The sequence below is a fragment of the Ipomoea triloba genome, chromosome 14 (genome assembly GCF_003576645.1).
Source record: "Ipomoea triloba cultivar NCNSP0323 chromosome 14, ASM357664v1".
NCBI classification, from domain to species: domain Eukaryota; kingdom Viridiplantae; phylum Streptophyta; class Magnoliopsida; order Solanales; family Convolvulaceae; genus Ipomoea; species Ipomoea triloba.
The window spans coordinates 21453525-21473995 of record NC_044929.1 but is presented as its reverse complement, the minus strand read 5'-3'; the positions used below and the strand labels follow the sequence as shown (position 1 = coordinate 21473995).

Sequence of the window (20471 nt, the reverse complement as noted above, 5' to 3'; positions counted from 1 at the left end):
GAACGTTGACATGATATCTATATTAAATAAGATTTGAAACCCAAAAAAATTACATAAAATTCCAACTTTATTTTTGAGCTTAGGTTTTTTTTTTTTTTTTGACTTTGAACGTTGACATGATATCTATATTAAATAAGATTTGAAACCCAAAAAAATTACATAAAATTCCAACTTTATTTTTGAGCTTAGGTTTTTTTTTTTTTTTTGACTTTGAACGTTGACATGATATCTATATTAAATAAGATTTGAAACCCAAAAAAATTACATAAAATTCCAACTTTATTTTTGAGCTTAGGTTTTTTTTTTTTTTTTGACTTTGAACGTTGACATGATATCTATATTAAATAAGATTTGAAACCCAAAAAAATTACATAAAATTCCAACTTTATTTTTGAGCTTAGGTTTTTTTTTTTTTTTTGACTTTGAACGTTGACATGATATCTATATTAAATAAGATTTGAAACCCAAAAAAATTACATAAAATTCCAACTTTATTTTTGAGCTTAGGTTTTTTTTTTTTTTTTTTTTTTCTCATATAGCCTTCCCCATTCAGTAACTCTACTAGTATGAAGTTAATTTTGATTCAGCCCAAATGTACATACACTTATACCATGGGACAAATTATTATATGGAACATGTTCCAACTTCCAAACAGTATTGCAGTAAACTAAATGCGGTGTAAAATAAAAATTGGAATGTAGGAATCGACAATAATATGGCGTAATTCTCAAATTTTGACAGCGCATCTAATGGAATCGGTACTCAGTAATATAATGGCACTAAACAATATATATGTGGTAAGTAAAAATTTAGATTCATAAATTTCTAATTCTTTATTCAATATTTAAGATTTTAAGAAATTTAAAATTGTAGAAACAATGACATCTTGAGGTTGCTATTTGCCAAAGTCTATAGGTTACAACCGTTCTATGCTTTAAGTCCTTGACAAGACATCAATAATGAAAGATAAATTTTTACAGTAAAATTTTATTTGATAATTTGATTATTTGTACTATAATTTGATAATTTTTATTCTTACTATTTAATCAACAATATCAATAGGATTTTCATGTCTACAATCTAAATGCTTTGATCACAATCGAAAATAAGATTTTAAAAGAAGTTGATATTAAAATTGAGTTGAGCATGTCAATTTTTAATTGAAATTTTAAATTTTTAAAAAATATTTTATATTTTCAAATAACTTTTTTAACAACTATTATATATCAGTCCAAAAAAGATTTTTTTTTTCCTAATCCTAATCCGACTTGGATTGGTAGAACAACCTAATCCTAAACCGATCTGAATTTGAATTGAAAATCCTATAAATTTACCTAATAATCTTCAAGCCTTCACTATCATCCATCTATCCCCTCTTTTCCAACACATCACTACAATCAACTAATTAATTTACACTCTCATGGCAGCACACAATAACTCACCCAACGTCGGATTCTCGCACCGTCGAGGCACCGTCAGGCTCTCCTTTCAAGTCAGGCGGTCATCGGAGATCGACCCCAGCTTCGTAGCAATAGAAGTTTCTCTGAAATTCAAACACATATTTCTCGGCATCGGTGGCGAGGATGGATACAGCTATCAGAGGAGTCTCGGCGAGTCAACCATTTCCTTTCCTCTTAGCCACAGCTCTTCCGGGCTGCACCTAGACGCCTATTTGGGAAACCAATTTCACCGCTGGATGCCGGCATTGTCTCCCCGCGTTTGCGGCATCCTCTCCTAACATATCGTGCATTCTGCACAGGGAATTGGACTCGCCAATGGCGGCGGAACAGTAGTTATAGCTTCTATTGAGATCCTGGACCGACAACGGCCGCCGCCTACTGAGAATAATGTCGTCGATTTTTTTTCCTCTCCGTGATGCTTCATCGTCGAAGCCGAGGGGTTTAAGCGCGGAGGAGATCAAGAGGTTAAAGGAAGAGAGGTTCGAGAATGGTGGTGATGAATCGCCGGTCTGTCCTGTTTGTTTGGAAGAGTTTTTGGCGGGAGTGAAGATTTCACCATTGCCTTGCTCTCACGTCTTCCACCATGGCTGCATATCTTCATGGCTAGAAAAATCTGCAAGCTGTCCTATTTGTAGATTTGATGTCGCCAATCATCTGGCAACAACTTAATTGTTTATAGAAATGTAGTGAATATGTTTAAGAGGTTTTTGAATATTACACTATGTAGCTTTATTTGCATTTCAAATTTAACTATATTTATTTATAACCATAACATAATATAAAAATATTTTAAATTGTAGCTGTCCACTGCACGGGGGAAATACTAGTTAAATTAATTGCACAATGTTTTAAGTTGAATTGCTTAATTCATGGATGATGGATGATAGTTGTTATGCTACTAATAGTGCTCACCTTACAATTCATTTTAGCCCCTAATGGTGTCTCAACAACTCATCTTAAATGGATGGAGGAATATGAAAAAGGGGCACTTGAGCAGGTGACAGCATACATGCAAGAAAATCACTGGATTGAGTTGGGCACTTACTCAAGCATTCAGCCGAGTTAGACATCTAATCGACCGGTCAACTAAAAATCGTCTAGGCTGAATTTTACAACATTATTTAAAAATAAGTCTGTACAAGTGTCCATCTTACTATGTGAACTCTGATCTACGGTGTAAGCATTGCAAGCATAGTTAGTATATTTGATGAACAAATACTACATTGTAACAGAGTCAGTAGTACTAAAAAAAAAAAAAAGTTAGTATATCTGTAAATCTGTTCATAGATCAAACCGGGCCAATCTCACTCAGGCGTGCAGAGTTTTTTCCTTAGGCCCAAGCTTGCATTTTAATGGCTAATCCCGAAATATTTCTGTTGAAGGTAGGACATCATAATGAGTCAATTAAATGGAATGGTATCACTCATTTATTATACATCAGTAAAGATGAAGAAGAAACTAGCATTTGGGTATCAACCTGAAATTTATAACTGCATATGCCTAATAATGTGCAGTAGACTCAATCTTGCATTCCTTCTTCAGCCTGCATATGTTCTGAAATCTAAACAGATTATCATCCTAGCTCTTAAACCTAATTTGATTCCTTGTTTTTTCCATACAATCTGCAAGTAAAATCTGCTGTATATACATCTACTTGACAATTATTTCCAAAATCTTTTTTACATGATATATCTATAATACATACAAAAGAAAGAAAAAAAATGGTACCTATAAAGTGTGTTGGCAGGCTCATTCTCAGACAAGCTCCTAGTTGGATAAGGGAAATTTTTTAGGGTTTTCTCATGCTAAGAGCTATCATCAGAGGAGCTGAGCTGCAGTCTCCCGGGGAATCCTCCACCAGTAACCGGATGCAGCATGGGATTTACTGGAACTGGAAACTTATGTGCTGAACTCACTATTGTTCTCTCATTTATCATTCCGACTTCATTACACACACGATCGAGAATCACTAGGAAGTCCCTCACCACCATGAAGATTCTGAAGGGGTGTGCCTCTTCTTTGGCTGAATTCCCGTGGAAGTACTCGGTTATTTCCTTGACTAGAGATATAGCTACACTTTCTTGCGCTTGGAGCCTTATAATCTCCTCCTCTGCCGTTTTTGTAAACCTGTTCATTGATTCGGAAAACTTGTGGGTGCTACTTTCATTCAATACCTTAGCTTCATTCAACTGTACAACCTCTGCAATGTTAGAAATCCCTTTAGAGAGCTTTAAGACATCGCTATGGAGGACTTCTGAGTCCATGGCAGCAGCTTTCTTCACATTTTTTAGCTCTGAACTGAGGCTGGAGACAACTTGGAGGCCAAGCCTCCGGTGCTTTGCATCATCATTTGAAGTTGTCTTTTCATTTTGGTTTGCTGTAGCAAGACGGGCACCTTCACTTCTTATTATCTCCTGAACAACAAAATGCAAGAGAGTTGTCTTCCCATCAGCCCCCTTGACATCAACGAGCTTGAGGAGAGTATCGAGCTTGAACGCATGTGCATCTCCGCGATTTGTCCCAATATTCATGCGGTTCCCAGTCTTCAGAACGGCCTCCAGAAGCTTTAAGAACATCCTGCAGCTCCTCAACTCTTCGCATGCAGCCTTGCAAATAGGAAACAACAATTAGATTCCCGCAAGGACATCAAATCAATACTAGTGTAATACTAGTGTAATACAATCATATTTACCTCAAGAGTTTCAAATGACTTTTTGAGGTAGTTGATCTCGGTGTCAAAATTTGAAATGTAGAGCATTGCATCTATTCTTTTGAACGCAAAAGGTATGTCTAGCACTGCCTTAAGAAATTTCTCAGCCGGCCCAAGTTTGAATGGCGAATCATCTGTGTATTCTTTAAGCTTACGCTCATCCTCTTTAGATGGAGCCATTTTCATCAAGCCCTCAAGAAGTTCAGTCCCAAGGGCATCAACATTGCCTGAGTAAACGAGCACTATTTGTTATCACTTTCAAGTAAAATATCATACATAAACTAAAGGTAACATCGAAATCACACACACATTTCCATCCATTAGTCTATATTCACCGTATCTTTTACCATTTGATATAGAAGGTAATGAATGAAATTATAACACATTAACACAAGTCGAAGAGATATTTGACTTGCATAAGAAACAAAATCTACCAATTGAAAATTCAAAGAACTCAAATTGCATACCTTCTAAAAGAGCTTCACATACTTCCTCAATGGTGACATTTAGCGCCCTCAACAAAATTGCAATGTTCTGTGCCTTCTTTGGATCAAGAACCCTGTTTTCTTGGCTAGCTGAAGGAAGAACTCGGCGTTGGGTTGTTTCCTTTGGATTTGAATTTGAATTTGGAGCATTTGCAACAAAGAGTGTCTCAATCATCTCCTCATTCACCCTGTCAATGATCCAGTTCAATATCAATTGCCAAGCATAAACATAATTTAAGCAAAACAGGGAATCTAAAGGAGTTCCAAAGTATCGTACTTAAATGAGCTTGATTTCAGTTGATCCCACACGGTTTCGCGATCTGAACTTGCTCTAACTTTATCCCAGTGCAATGGTTTCAATTTCGGTTTCAGCATCTCCTCATTCTTCTCTACACTCTCAGTAGTACAGCCTTCAACATTCTGTGCATTACAGTCTGAATTAGGAGGCAACTGCATTGGAGAAATCAATGGTGGACTCTCCATTTCAATGGGCCTTAGAGTCACTAGAGCTGGGGGTTCAGATACTAGTTTTTGAGGCTTAATAATGCTAGGAGTCTTTGGAGTTTCCAACTGTTTACTTGGAGGAGGAGGCGGGGGCGGCGGTGGAGGTGGCGGAGGAGCAAAAATTGGGATATTCTGCCGCACAGAATTGACGATTCTCACCGGAGATTCCGTACTAAAGCTGCTTCTATCCGGAGATTCCGTACCGGCGATGGTAATTCTCAAAGGAGATTCCAAATGTGTACTCGTGATTCTCGCTGGAGACTCCATATAATGGTTGCCGAGTCTAAGAAGAGGCGATTTTAAGCTCTGATCCCAAATGCCTGAAGTTCCAGGAGACGAATCTAGGCTTCTTCTCGAAGCCCTCTCCGGCGAGGATGAGCTAGCTGGCGAAGGTGACTCAGATTCTCTCGCATACACCCAATGTGCCACGTAGACCGGCGGGGGCGGCGGAGGAGGAGGAAGCTGACGTGGAGGAGCAGTCAGAATAGTAACCGATTCAGGTGATTTGGGCCTTAACCTGTTAGGGCTCAAACTCACCGGCGGGGAAATGCTCAGAGACACTGACTTCTTGGGCGAGCCCGAGCCCGAAGAAGAAGAAGAAGAAGAAGAAGACGGGCCGGACGGTTCGAAATTCTCGACCTCAACGGCGGAGAATGCTCTCCTGGAAGCCGATCCAGTTCCGATCGAGCTCTCTCTATCTCCCAACGATCCTTTCGGAGAATAAAAAACGTCATCTTCTTCGTCGGCTTCGGAGCCAAGCTCCGTATTCCCGTAATTGCGCTCAAAGCTCTCACCGTGAAGCGGCGCTAGCGGGCGGAGCTCCGGAGACTCCAATTTTAGCGACGTTCCCGTGCTGGTGGAGATACTGCCGCTACGAGGGTTTTGCGGATTGTGCGACGATTCGATTCCTCCATGTGAATTGACCATAGTGCCCAAGTACAGAAACTCGGAGCTAGGTCGAGACGGCATCGGTAGCTTCGGAATGCGGCGATTCCCGCCACTCCCTCCATTATTGAAGTAACTCAATCGGGTACTGTAATCGGATCTATGCGTTTTCGAGTCACTGGAAGAATTAGAACGATTCGAATTATTCCTCCTCCGCTTCCGGCGATGAATCAAGACGGCGATCAGGATAAAAATAACCGCCGCGGCCACGCACGAGATAGCAGTCCCAACGAGCTTCGACGAAACCGGCTTCTCCGGCTGGGGGCGCGGCACAATGAGGGACGAGATATTCGCCGGAAACGAGGCGAACGCCTTGGGAGACGGCGGCGGCGGCGGCAGAGGGAACGACGGGAAGAACGGAGCATTGCCGTCACTGGTAGAAGGCGTAGTCGGCGTCGGCGGCGGAGACGGCGGCGCCGGCAATGGCGGCTTGGAATCCAATGGAAGAAAGGGTTGGTGGAGAACGCGGCGGTTGTGGGCGGCGCAGGAAAGAGAGCAAGAAAAGATGAAGAGTGGGAGAAGGATGGAGGTTAGTTGAGGCATTGCAGCGGCGATTTAGAGGAGAACGAAGAATTAGGTGAGGTGCAGCTATGGGGGCGGATTCATTCACATTTACGCTGCAATGAAGAGAGAGAGAGGGAATGAAGAGAGAGAAAATGGAGATATAGTCTGCTACGATGCATGGTGGACAGAGAGTGACCAAGACGAGTGAAAAAGGTAAAAAGTGTAGGTCTGTAGGATGTCAGACTGTAATTTCATTATTATTATTATTGTTATATTACATAAATTTGTTATAAAATTAAAAAATTTGCATCATAATAAATATGTTAAATGATTATTGCCACAATTGGATTTTGGAAATGTGTTGTTAGAGTTAATTACTTACTTGATTTGGGGATTAAAAAAGATTCAATGAAAGGGCGAGTGTAGCGCTACCCGTCGTGATAGGCTAGGCAACTAACTATGTGTTTACGTGGTTTTATGAGCTACTAATATGCATTTCTTGCAATTGAGGTTGAAGTTTGGAGAATCCTTAAAGGTCTAGATTAGTCCCGACACAAAAGTTAGTTATTGCAAGCTTAAGATCCAAAGCGGCTTCATAGAGGTGGTTCGATGGATTAAGGTAGGGGAGGAACACAACCTGAGGACTTATGTGTGACATTGTCAATATGTGTAAACATTGGATGAGTAAAGACTAAGAGGTGACGATCATATCAAACATATGTACGAGGAACAAAATTGTGTTGTTGATATTGTTGTGCAGCAACATTATGGTTGGAATGATCTCCATGTGGCCCCTAATGAGGTTCTACAAGCCCATTACAATGATAGATGGGACTACCATTCTCAAGGAAAAAGATATGAGACGTCGATAGAGTAGCATTCAAGTTCAACCCATCTTTTTGATCTAAAGAGAGACAATGAAGTGAATAATTGATAAGCTACAAGTTCTTTGGCTATGTTGTGTATTTTTTTATTATTTAGAAATTGTCAATATAGAATGACTTTATAATTTGACAAAATATTGTTGCAAATGAGTTTTTTTTTTTTTTTTGTACTTCCGACGGCTCTCCCACAGAGAGCCTTATCTGATTCTGGTGCAAATGTGAATTGCTTGTTTGTAAAAGTGTCAAAATTATAGAGCTCATCAAATGCAAGCCCATGCCCGAATATGGGACATATGATTTCACCTAAAATTGATTGATCTATTTTTTCATATTGACACCACAAATTGGAGTGTGTCAATGGCGCCTTAGTATGACATATATCCTGGACAAAATTATTTTGTCTATTTTACTGTACTTTTGATAAAATATAGACAATTAGATTGAATGATTTAGCTTTGTATAATACAATTTATCTTTGATTGTGTTACATATATTTGTATGGAAAATAAGTATAATTAGATCCCTAAGAGCAAACTAATTCAAAGGAACCTAATGGTGTAATAATTGGTATAAGTTTCAAGTCCAACTAGGAGCACTTACTCATTGAGGCAATAGAACTCATGGTCAACCAAAGACAATTAGGCACTTCAGCTGCACGCGACAGACTAGAGACCAATTATTTTAACGATATCTGTTATAGAACTTGTATAAATAGTCAATAAATTGTATTGAATTCATTTATGTAATATACAATTTGCTCTACATCATTATTCACGGTCAATCTTTATTCTTATTTATACATTCATTATCCTTTATTTCTCGCATGTTAATTCTAATTAACTCTGAAAAAATATAATTCTTTTTTTTCAATAAAACATAAATATATCTTTTTTTTAAAGAATATATTACTAAGTATATATTATATATAATTATAATTTGTAGTCGTCATCACTTAGTTTACCAAAAAGGGAAAGTATAGGGCATTGGTTGATCTACTTAAATTGCCAAAATATATTACGTATAAGCACGTGCCTTGTTGGTTCTCACAATTTTTACCCTCAGCCATTATTGCATCATATCCCTCACTTTCCCAAATTGTATAAATACCTCATCATTGATAAAAATAAAATAAATAAAAATTCATGCATACACCAAAACCTATATTGTATGTATATATCAACATATGCAACATGTGGAATGATGGACAATAACTCCTCCCTACCTAACAAATGAATGTGTGTTTAATTTGAAAGGGATGATACGTGATCTGATTTTGTCAACGAGTTTGATTCTTATTAATACTATTTTAATTGAGTACATTGTCGTATAATATTTTTTTAGTATAGTTTACCACTGATCAAATAAAAGTATGGCCAATGGCCTTGTGGTTTTGTGACACGAATAAAATTAGGGTACAAATATTCATATTGTAGTTACAGTAGTTGAGTAATAGTACAAATGTCAATATTTGGATATGGATATAATGTGAAGGCCGGGATGATGTTTATACTAATGTCTACTCATAATAATAATAATTTATTAGATATAATCATTGAACTAAAGTTATCAAAGTGGCGTATTCTCTTTCATGTTGTGGTCCACACATGGCTAATAAGTAATATGTAATGTTGTCAAGTGTGCACTCGATACGCTTAGTTTTGTTGGACTATATCCTAGATCACATTAGCTCACCTTTACACACATGAAAATGTCTTTCTACTTAATACTTATATGTCAAAGAATATTTTTCTTATTATTATTATATTTGATCACCAAAATTTTCATTAAGTTTAATTACAAGCTTAATCACAAAGCACCATACCATTAAACTTCTCTTATATTTTAATATTAAATATATATAACTTTGAAAATCAATTTCTCATTCACACGTTATCCATTTTGAACATATAATATATCAATTTCTTTGTCTTACTCCAATTCAAAAAATCTGAATTCACTTAAACCCAATCCAAATTAAAAAATTGATCAAAATAACCACTTAAAATATTATTTTTACTAAAATTTCTAACCAGTCAAACTTTCAATGCTGATCAATTGGGGGATTCAAAATTCAAACTCCACCCTTATTTTTGAAATGTTTTAATCTTCCATAGGGGAGCGTAGAAGATTATGGAGATGCAATATGGATGGGTTGTGTGAAGTGGGGACTTGAATACAATACAATATATTGCTTGCAAAAAAAAAACAATATATGGGGCGTGGCATGCACCGACACTCCGGTCGGTCCGTAGAGGAATATTCAGCAGTGGTTTCTCGTACGGTGGCGTCGACGCCACTCCAAACCGTTCGTACGCGCCTTCCATGCACCGCCACACCCAAAACAAAAAGAGGACAATTGAGCAAATCTATGTATGTATGTATGTATAATGTATTGTTTGATTCCTACAACCAACAACGTCATAGATGGAATCGTACGTTAGTTGTATATATGCTCTCATGCATTCCTTCCACCTAGCTGCTATTTCTTGTCTTTTTCTTTTTCTTTTTTTTTTTCTTTTTCATATGTTTCCAACTTTGTCGAACTATATTTTAGTCTCTAGATCTCACGAACCCTTTTCAAGAAAAATTAATGAAGATGTAAATTGAATGATTTAGTTTTGAGATTTAATATTAAATTATTGTACAATTTTATGTAGAAGTGTCAAAGTGGGTTGAAGTTCGTGCACGAGTCAGCCCTAAATTCCCTGACGGTGCGGCTTGTTAGAGCCTAAAATTGTTGACTCGTGCTGGTTGATAGAATGCGCGGGCTAACAATATTATATGTATAATACTAAAATAAAAGCAACTAAAAAAAATTTTTTTAAAATAATTTCTAAATATGAAAAAACTTAATATTATTTAGATTAAATCATTAGAATATAAAAAATAATATTGTACTTTTTTTAATGTTTGAAATTGATCCTTGAGTTAGGGGTGAAGAATTCTAGTCTAGGTTTTGCGTACTGGCCTACAAAAATTACAATCTGTGATTGGACAGGCCAACTCGCAATTGACACTCCTACTTCTATCGACAATGAATTTAAACCCAAATTACCCTACAAATGAGTCTTGAGTGATCGCAATCATTATTTGAGTCTATACACAGGATAAATTCTTTTTATATATAAGGAAAATGTTATGTGTACCCTCATTTTCTGCTCTCAACTTTTACTCTCACACACAAAATCTTGATGTAGACACCTGTATTGGAATCCACATAAATTTTTTTTTTTATCAAAATCCACTCATAAAGTAAACTTGATGGAGTAAAATTTGAAAATATAAATAGTAGAATTCTATATATAATGTAATAAATCTTATAAGAATAAGCTTGATCAAAAAATATATTTGTAGTCCAGTGGCATCAAACCCTTCCCTTTATACGGGAGGTGGTGGGTTCGAGCCTCAATGGGGCAATGTTAACTCTTGTGCTTCAATAACTTGAGAAAGTAGTTATGAACATAGACTGCACTTTCACCATTTTTGGTAGCTAGCTGTTATTTCGATGATGCGTATAATGATGTCTATTCGAGGAGTTTACGTTGCGTCGTTGCAGCTTTTGGCCAACGCCTATTTCTTCCCTTTTCTTCTTATTCTCTTCTTTTTTGTGCTCTTTTCTCTCTCTCTCTTTCTTATTTTATCCTCTTCCATGCATGAAAAATGAAAAGTGTAAAGTAAATAACATTAATTATCAATTACTCGCTCAGTTCTATTTTATTTGTCTAATTCAATTAAGGAGATTTATTGAAGTTATTTTTACTTTAATTTTTTATAATATTAAGTTTAGTATGTATTAGTATACAAAATTTATATATTTAGAAATTACACAAAAAGGACTATTAAACACAAAAAATTAAATTTAAAAATAAGTAAAAAATAATAATAAAGTAAATAAACAAAGTTGAGAGAGTTTGTTTGACTAATGAATAGTAGGTAAGACAGATAAAATGAGATAGATAGAAGTATTTTTCTTTTCTTACCAATATACAAATACAGAGATTGACAAAATTTTCAACATTTTCATCACCATTTCAAGTTATTGAAATTTCCAACTAGGCAACTACTCATTAAAAGTGGTCAAAAAATACATTAATTCTGAAAAGAAAACAAATCTTACCACAAATCTTAAAATTTTTACCATTGTTTCAACTTTCAAGTGGTTAGAAATCCCGAGCCACTATCAGAAAGTATGCACTAAATAAATCTCACTTCAATTTCAGTGTAATAGTAGTTGAAAATTTGCAGTCACTATCTGATGGTGTGCACTGAGTAAACACACTCTATCATAATGCATGACATGTAAACCACACAGAATCAGTAAATCACATTAGAATGAACATGCGAGACAAACTTGACTAAAAATACATCGATAGAACTAAACATGTGATCTTCAAGTATGAAAATTATGTCTAAAATATTCATCACTCTTTTGGGCAATCCAACATTTACTCTATCCTTTTATGTACACTACACGTTTTCTTATCTTGTGTATGTGAGCCCTGGTGTGAAGTGATGGGTACCAAAACCCCTTTTGGTGTAAAAAAACATTTAACAAAATGGGGGTGAATCATGACAGTCATGATCATAATATTGTGGACATTATAATAAAAAAATAGCAACTTTGTTGACCAATATAGACTCCACTTATTATTACCCTATAACAACCTACACCATTTGCAATAATATTTGCATTGTGTCAGGATTACTATCCAACACTGCACTGACACAACACCTACTTAGATCAAACCATAAATATTAACATTGTATATTTGTATTTGTTCATTATTCAGTAGAAATAATCAGAATTAGGTGACCATATCATATTTTAATACTATACGCATGCCCAAAATGAAAAATTAAATTAAAAATCTTGGTAACAACACTTCTTAGCAAAACTCTAAATCAACTACATCACCGAGCTTGAATAACATATATATTCCCCTCTCTACTCATGCCGACACCACCGAATCTGATCTCACTCTTGTTAGGGCTCTCGTGGGACCTGATGTAGATGTCCTCATGCCTCCCTCGGGTGGCAACATCACGGCACCTCCGAGACCCGATTTTTTGACATTCACCTCATTTACTTAATTGTAGTATAGGCTTTCGTTTTCCCATCCACCCCTTCGTGTTAAGGGTACTCAACCATTATGAAATTGGCTCGGGACAATTGGTCCCTAATTCCCATTACATGTTTCTTGCCTTCCTCCTCCGGTGTCAAGTCATTGGGGTGAAACCCTACTTGGACCACCATTTTGGCACAATTCATCGAAAATAAAAATAAGTAAGTAGACGTGTTTTTATGTCAAGTGCAAATCATATCGAATGTTTCGATGTATTGATATAGTTGTACATGTACATGATTGAGTTTTGTATAATAGAGCTTCCTTGGGGTGATGTCCTAAAGGAAGAGGATTGGATAGTTGGATGGTTTCCTTTGGGAGAGTAGTTTTTGGGTAGGTGGTGAATAGTTGAAGAAAGAGGGAATCCTTTTTTTCTTCAATTTTTTTTTTTTTGTTGTTGTTTTTGACCATCCCTACAACTTGACAAATTATTCATACTCGGATCTAAAATGCACAATTTACATACTGAATGTTCACAATTTACATATTTAATAATCACAATTTGAATTATAAACATTTAATAAGTAAATTGTGATAAATTCACCTTAATCCATCTTGCAAGATGGACCAGATCCATGGTATAACTATGGCTACAAATTGCCTTTAGCATAGAAACGTGGAGTCAATCATTCTCAAGGATCCTTTGAAGATGAACATGTGGGGTCTCAAGCACCTGCAAGTCCCAATTATGTTAGAGCAAAAAGTCGAGCATCTCCCATCCCCAATTATGTTATAGATCATGCACATTTTGAGTCCTTATCATAGTATAGTTAAGATATTATATAGTTAATGCACATTTTGAGTCCTTATAATATGCTAGCATACTATGTATGTTCCGTTAACAGATTATGTACCAACAAGTTTATAATATTACAGGTAAATAAATTAACAGATTATGTAACAAGTTTATAATATTACAGGTAAATAAATTAAAAATACATAATATGTTAACAATAAATACATAATTTGAACCCAATCTATAATACGCATGGTGAACCTGACCCACAATTTAATTTGCAATGTTCATACACACTAAGATTTGGGCTCAATAAAGCTCCAAGCAGAATATTCTCCAAGATTTGGCATCAGAAACAATGACTTCATTTTGATTTCTTTCTAGAAGTATGTACAACAAGAACATCTGTTGCAACAATCAGAGAGTCCTATAGGAGTACATGAGAGAACCCATACTAGAAACAAATCCCCCACCCCAAAAATGAAAGAGAAACCTAACAAATATCTACAAATTGAAGATCAGAAACCAGATCCCCAAGCTTAATGGAAAATAATAAATGGCAGTCATCTCATCCTCTGCCTTCTACCCAATAGCTCCAACTGGTTCGCCTAATAGTAAGCCTTCAGATTTAGATTAGATTAAGCGAGGAGGATAACAGCATCATGAAAAACAATCTGTCACGAGTGCCATATGAAGGGATCATATTCCGTGATGCATGGTTTGTTTGCACAGGTTGCTACTCCGTTAATCTACTTCAACAGGACAGTTCATGTTATCAGAAATCTTTCATTAGCCCGTACACTATTCTGCATGGAAAAAAGATAATGCATGTGTAAAAAGAACAGGTCAGTGCAGTGACGTGCTGAGCAAAGGGAATTTGCAGCACAAACACATGCCTTATAAGTAAGAATTCATTTCAAAAAGTTGCAGCTGACAAAAACTATCCACACAAAAGAATCCCCCCCAAGTCAGAAAGATAGCAAGCAAGAAATAGGCAGGCTTGACATAGTTTCAAGACAAGTGTCACGCAATAATCTGGAATGTGACTTTGAAAAGTAGTAAGCACATATTGATGTTGAATTGCTAAAATTATATACTTTGAGGATATAATTTGTATCTTTCCCTTTATGTGCATATCTAATAATCAGAGTAGAATTCCATGATCATACACTAAAGGCATTGCAATTACAAAAAAAAAAAAAAAAAAAAAAAAGAAAAAAAAAGGGCATGACTATGGGAACTCTGAAGGTGAAAACCCCATATAGGTACAACAAGACAAGGCATCAATCTTGGACCAGAGATGTAGCTTTCTTTTTCTTTGTTTAATGTTGGACAAAAGTTTGGTCCTTTTAAAATTAACTTTTGGATGTTTTACCTTCATGTATTTCAGTAAAAGAAAGACTAGAAAAAGAATTAACACTAATATTCATCTGACTACTCAACCCAATTCCCTCAAAGCTATTTGTCATCAGGCATGCAATTGTAAAGAACACACATGGAAACTTCAATTAGTGGGAATCAACAGGCAGGCAATTGCATACCTCAGAAAAATTTCATAATAGTTAGTAGAAGGTTCCCTTCAAATTCTCAACTGCTAAATCTGAGGACAAAAAACAATGGACACCAGTCATGCTGCTTGTTAGCCTGCTACCTTTATTGCACCCATTTCATCAATTTTTGAGCTCTTGTGCTGCAGCAAGTCAGTGCATAATAGGACAACATAATTAGTTTTTAAAATTAAAAAAAAATAAAAATAAAAAATACTCCAATAAATAAATAAAAAGTAGAGCATGGAAGTATAAAAAAACTATCTGCATAAGCTCACGATACAAAATTCAGGATATTAGGATAACAATAAGGTACAAAAACTAAAAGAATTTATTCTTGTCCAGGTTACCTTGCTTTTCTTGTGCTTGTGATCATTGATATCTTCCTCTCCATCATGCTTCCTTTTCTGGAGGAATTAAAAAATATATATCAGCTATTGAATCAATTAAAGAGAAACACAACTTCAACTAAAACTTTGAAGATAGCTTCCTTTCTGGGCTGTAGTGAGCTCAGTACCTCTCAACCACTATAGTGAGATATTTCAAGCCACAGAGTGTACAATCAACTCAAAGAGGAAAGTTCTACTCAACCATGTGTAGCTTGAAGTAGGTAAATAATATAATATCCTAATAACATTGACTGTAAATAATTTTAAAACATACCAAGCAGTAGTAAAATTCATCTAATTCAAGAGACTGAAATATCTTAAAGAAGCTAAAGTTAATATCCATAAATCATCTTCAGATGGAATTCCTAAACTTACACCAAAAAAGATAACCCATAATGAATTGCATTAGAAGTCAAGTGGAGCAAAATGTCACCAAGGAAATCAAAATTTTTATCCTTATATGCATTTTTTCTTTTGACAGTATCACAAGTTGATAGCATAAAATAATTTTTTTTCAATACCAGTGGATATAATTCTCCAGAATTAAAACAAAGCAACATGCTTACCCACATGGCATCTAGAGCATTTAAAATTTGGTTACTTTTTCAAGGAAAAGAAGATGAAATTAGAATATTTTATCAGACCTTCTCATGATGCTTCTTTGAATGCTCGGCACCAGAATCATGATGGCCACTTTTATCTTTCTTTTTATCTTTATCCTTGTCTTTACTTCGATCCTTGTGACGATGTTTATGCTTCTTATGTTCTTTATCTTTATCCTTGTCCTTATCTTTGTCCTTGTCCTTGTGCTTTTTATGCTTCTTCTCCTTGTCTTTGGACTCACTCTTAGATTTCCCCACCATAGTTGGAATACCCTTTTCAGACTNAAAAAAAAAAAAAAAAAAAAAGAAGAAAAAAAAAGGGCATGACTATGGGAACTCTGAAGGTGAAAACCCCATATAGGTACAACAAGACAAGGCATCAATCTTGGACCAGAGATGTAGCTTTCTTTTTCTTTGTTTAATGTTGGACAAAAGTTTGGTCCTTTTAAAATTAACTTTTGGATGTTTTACCTTCATGTATTTCAGTAAAAGAAAGACTAGAAAAAGAATTAACACTAATATTCATCTGACTACTCAACCCAATTCCCTCAAAGCTATTTGTCATCAGGCATGCAATTGTAAAGAACACACATGGAAACTTCAATTAGTGGGAATCAACAGGCAGGCAATTGCATACCTCAGAAAAATTTCATAATAGTTAGTAGAAGGTTCCCTTCAAATTCTCAACTGCTAAATCTGAGGACAAAAAACAATGGACACCAGTCATGCTGCTTGTTAGCCTGCTACCTTTATTGCACCCATTTCATCAATTTTTGAGCTCTTGTGCTGCAGCAAGTCAGTGCATAATAGGACAACATAATTAGTTTTTAAAATTAAAAAAAAATAAAAATAAAAAATACTCCAATAAATAAATAAAAAGTAGAGCATGGAAGTATAAAAAAACTATCTGCATAAGCTCACGATACAAAATTCAGGATATTAGGATAACAATAAGGTACAAAAACTAAAAGAATTTATTCTTGTCCAGGTTACCTTGCTTTTCTTGTGCTTGTGATCATTGATATCTTCCTCTCCATCATGCTTCCTTTTCTGGAGGAATTAAAAAATATATATCAGCTATTGAATCAATTAAAGAGAAACACAACTTCAACTAAAACTTTGAAGATAGCTTCCTTTCTGGGCTGTAGTGAGCTCAGTACCTCTCAACCACTATAGTGAGATATTTCAAGCCACAGAGTGTACAATCAACTCAAAGAGGAAAGTTCTACTCAACCATGTGTAGCTTGAAGTAGGTAAATAATATAATATCCTAATAACATTGACTGTAAATAATTTTAAAACATACCAAGCAGTAGTAAAATTCATCTAATTCAAGAGACTGAAATATCTTAAAGAAGCTAAAGTTAATATCCATAAATCATCTTCAGATGGAATTCCTAAACTTACACCAAAAAAGATAACCCATAATGAATTGCATTAGAAGTCAAGTGGAGCAAAATGTCACCAAGGAAATCAAAATTTTTATCCTTATATGCATTTTTTCTTTTGACAGTATCACAAGTTGATAGCATAAAATAATTTTTTTTCAATACCAGTGGATATAATTCTCCAGAATTAAAACAAAGCAACATGCTTACCCACATGGCATCTAGAGCATTTAAAATTTGGTTACTTTTTCAAGGAAAAGAAGATGAAATTAGAATATTTTATCAGACCTTCTCATGATGCTTCTTTGAATGCTCGGCACCAGAATCATGATGGCCACTTTTATCTTTCTTTTTATCTTTATCCTTGTCTTTACTTCGATCCTTGTGACGATGTTTATGCTTCTTATGTTCTTTATCTTTATCCTTGTCCTTATCTTTGTCCTTGTCCTTGTGCTTTTTATGCTTCTTCTCCTTGTCTTTGGACTCACTCTTAGATTTCCCCACCATAGTTGGAATACCCTTTTCAGACTAAAAAGATTTCCCCACCATAGTTGGAATACCCTTTTCAGACTAAAAACCAAAACCAAAGATAATCAGTAAATCTTTAATGACACACACAAATGATACAATGTCAAAGCAGACAGGTTGATAGAACCACAGCAAATCTAAGAAGGAAGAGGGGAACATTATTTCCAAAAGAACTATCACAAAAACACATCAGCCAAATTCTTACAGAGGGCAGATCAATTGGAGATGTTTCCCTCAGTTGAAAAGCTTCTCCCAGAACATCTAGATCAAATGGCTTTATTGATGCATTCATCTCTCTTGAAAAGGAAGCATCCTCAATAAGCTGATCCAATTGCATTCCTTCGCCTTTCCTAATTTCTGTGTCTCCAACCACGTTGTGCAGATAGTGTGTATCTGAAATTGATAGTGGAAGTTGCCTCTTGCAGAAATACTCATGATGAGGCAACAACTTGAACTGACTAATAAGATCAACAGCACCTGTAAGTTCTCTGGGACCTGATATTTCACAGAACCAAGTTGACTTCAGGTATCAAACTAAAGGCTCTAAAAAGCAGAATATTATAAACAAGCAGAAGATGGAATAGCTCAGTTTCAAAGAGTATTCCACAGGAAGCTCCAATTGAAATGCAGTTAATATACTTTAAACCTCATTTCTGCATGAAGGAAGCCTTGCAACACTAATATCATAATGAAATCAAAACTATGAAAAAGAAAAAAGTCTTGCAGCCCCACAAAACTCATTTCACAACAAAATGAAATAAACTCTAAACTATGAAAAAAAACAAAAAAGTTTTAACAACTTACCTCTTCCAAACTTTCTGTTTTCTGGATCCATCTATTTGCATCAAATATGTCAGCAGAACACAATTGCCAGGTATTGGATTGATCGATACAAACAGAAAAAGTGGAGTTTATCCAAGCAATGATATCAGTCTCAGGATGTAGTGGAAGAACACAACACCATCTAAAATCAAAATCAAAACAAAAAAATTAAAATAATGCTTCATTAACAAGTGACTTCACAATTCAAGACAAAGTACCATAAGAGTTATTTAAGAGGCTTCCTTTTCCTTTTGGGGCAAAGAAAATCACCTCTTTGCTGAAATATAGGCATGTATCAACAGACATGTCATAATTACAATAACTACTCTAGAAGTTATTGTGGCATCATGTGATGCCGCATTGCAGCTAGTATAAAAATCATGTCTGTGTTACTTAAAAACCACAATCTTTACCAAAATAATGTCAGAAATTGGTATAGAGAAGAGCATTCTGGGTAAAAGGATTACAAAAGCACAAGCCTGAATAGCCAAATCAACCGAATGATCCACTAATTAGATTCTAAAAATTAGTTTGGAATGCGTATCAAAAATTGAATTTTTTAGGTGAAGAATCTACGTTCAAACCTAAGGAGCAGTTTCTGGCCTTTGAATATCCAGTATACTAAAAGCAGACGATTTTCATTTTACACGTAAACTACTCTAATTCCATGAGCAAAATCCTCGAGCTAACCATATTCACAACCAAATCACAAAACCTCCGTTCATTCCACATTTTCCACACATTACTCGGTCCTCGAAACTGCTTGATCTCGAAATTCAGAACAGCAAACAACTCCCGAAGTGGAGACAGAAACACAGAGATATCCAAATCACTAAACAAAAACGAGCTTACTCGATTGCAGTGAGAGATCCGCCGGGGACAATTCGCCTCCGCGAAACACGGAATTCCTCTCCCTCCCTCCCTCCCTCCCGCCCGCTCCGGTGTCGCTCCAATCCAATTGAATACGTTCTCGAAGCAGCGAATCAAGTGCGGAGGAGAATTCGAAAAAACTCCGGCGACCTTACGCGGTTGAGAATGTGTGTCTTCACGCCGTGAATAAACCCTAATTCCCGTGTTCCAGAGAGTTGAAAGACTATTCGCTCCGACCAGAATGAAAGAAGGAAGAAAAGGGACCGCTTTAACGCCACTACTCTATTTTAAGGGAAATTAAATTAAATATCATTTCTTTTTTCTTTTTTCCTTCCCTAGCTCCATAGCACCGCATCCCAATTCGATAGAATAGTGTGGGTCTCGCTCAATAAGATAGTAAAAGCATAAATTACGATAAATCAATGGCGATGAAAGAATTTTAGTGCCTAATATTTACAAGAATCTCATCATATTAGATGTAATTCTCGACACTATCATGTATCTTTGTCCGTCATTTCTTTTAATTATTACAGTATTTTAATGATGATATCATAGTTAGAGCACCCGCACCTCAACTCGATAGAATAGTGTGGGTTCCGCTCAACAAGATAGTAGAAGCATAAATTACGATGAATCAATGGCGGTGGAAGAACTCTAGTGCCTAATATTTACAAGGATCTCATCATATTAGATGTAATTCCCCGCACTATCTTGTGTTTTTGTCCGTCAAATATTTTGTTTTAATTATTATTTTAGTGATGATATCATGGCTAGAGCACCCGCACCCCAACTCGATATAGTGTGGGTCCCGCTCAACAAAATAGTTGAAGCATAAATTACGATAAATCAATAGTTGTGAAAGAATTTTAGTGTCTAACATTTACAAGGATCTCATCATATTAGATGTAATTCTCGACACTATCTTGTGTCTTTGTCCGTCAAATATTTTTTTTATTATTATTTTAGTGATGATA

The 20471-nt window shown here is 35.7% G+C and overlaps 3 protein-coding genes across 3 annotated transcripts; all 3 read right to left on the bottom strand.

Moving 5' to 3' along the window:
• Positions 1-2858: 2858 nt before the first annotated feature.
• LOC116003661 (formin-like protein 1) lies at positions 2859-6794 on the bottom strand. Its single transcript, XM_031243564.1, has 4 exons — positions 4933-6794; positions 4638-4843; positions 4153-4397; positions 2859-4066 (listed from the first exon to the last, which is right to left on the bottom strand). The coding sequence occupies exons 1-4, from the start codon at positions 6645-6647 to the stop codon at positions 3266-3268; spliced, it is 2967 nt and encodes a 988-aa protein (XP_031099424.1). The 5' UTR covers positions 6648-6794; the 3' UTR covers positions 2859-3265.
• A 6899-nt stretch (positions 6795-13693) lies between these two features.
• On the bottom strand, positions 13694-16165 carry LOC116003663 (mediator of RNA polymerase II transcription subunit 19a-like). Its single transcript, XM_031243566.1, has 4 exons — positions 15932-16165; positions 15249-15305; positions 14893-15041; positions 13694-14152 (listed from the first exon to the last, which is right to left on the bottom strand). The coding sequence occupies exons 1-3, from the start codon at positions 16148-16150 to the stop codon at positions 14991-14993; spliced, it is 327 nt and encodes a 108-aa protein (XP_031099426.1). The 5' UTR covers positions 16151-16165; the 3' UTR covers positions 13694-14152; positions 14893-14990.
• On the bottom strand, positions 13694-19760 carry LOC116003662 (mediator of RNA polymerase II transcription subunit 19a-like). The gene is made up of 7 exons (XM_031243565.1): positions 19480-19760; positions 18610-18769; positions 18011-18300; positions 17566-17805; positions 16883-16939; positions 16527-16675; positions 13694-14157 (listed from the first exon to the last, which is right to left on the bottom strand). The coding sequence occupies exons 2-6, from the start codon at positions 18638-18640 to the stop codon at positions 16625-16627; spliced, it is 669 nt and encodes a 222-aa protein (XP_031099425.1). The 5' UTR covers positions 18641-18769; positions 19480-19760; the 3' UTR covers positions 13694-14157; positions 16527-16624.
• Between the last annotated feature and the right edge of the window lie 711 nt (positions 19761-20471).

Excerpts from the sequence above, each read along its gene's own strand:
- LOC116003661 (XM_031243564.1), bottom strand. The coding sequence starts at position 6,647 with ATGCCTCAACTAACCTCCATCCTTCTCCCACTCTTCATCTTTTCTTGC. Across the intron at positions 4,844-4,932 it reads CTGAAATCAAGCTCATTTAA|GGTGAATGAGGAGATGATTG; the intron begins GTACGATACTTT and ends GATCATTGACAG. Across the intron at positions 4,398-4,637 it reads ATGTGAAGCTCTTTTAGAAG|GCAATGTTGATGCCCTTGGG; the intron begins GTATGCAATTTG and ends TCGTTTACTCAG.
- LOC116003662 (XM_031243565.1), bottom strand. The coding sequence starts at position 18,640 with ATGGATCCAGAAAACAGAAAGTTTGGAAGAG. Across the intron at positions 16,940-17,565 it reads CAAAGAAGCATCATGAGAAG|AAAAGGAAGCATGATGGAGA; the intron begins GTCTGATAAAAT and ends TAATTCCTCCAG. Across the intron at positions 16,676-16,882 it reads ACAAGCACAAGAAAAGCAAG|CACAAGAGCTCAAAAATTGA; the intron begins GTAACCTGGACA and ends GACTTGCTGCAG.
- LOC116003663 (XM_031243566.1), bottom strand. The coding sequence starts at position 16,150 with ATGGTGGGGAAATCTAAGAGTGAGTCCAAAGACAAGGAGAAGAAGCAT. Across the intron at positions 15,306-15,931 it reads CAAAGAAGCATCATGAGAAG|AAAAGGAAGCATGATGGAGA; the intron begins GTCTGATAAAAT and ends TAATTCCTCCAG. Across the intron at positions 15,042-15,248 it reads ACAAGCACAAGAAAAGCAAG|CACAAGAGCTCAAAAATTGA; the intron begins GTAACCTGGACA and ends GACTTGCTGCAG.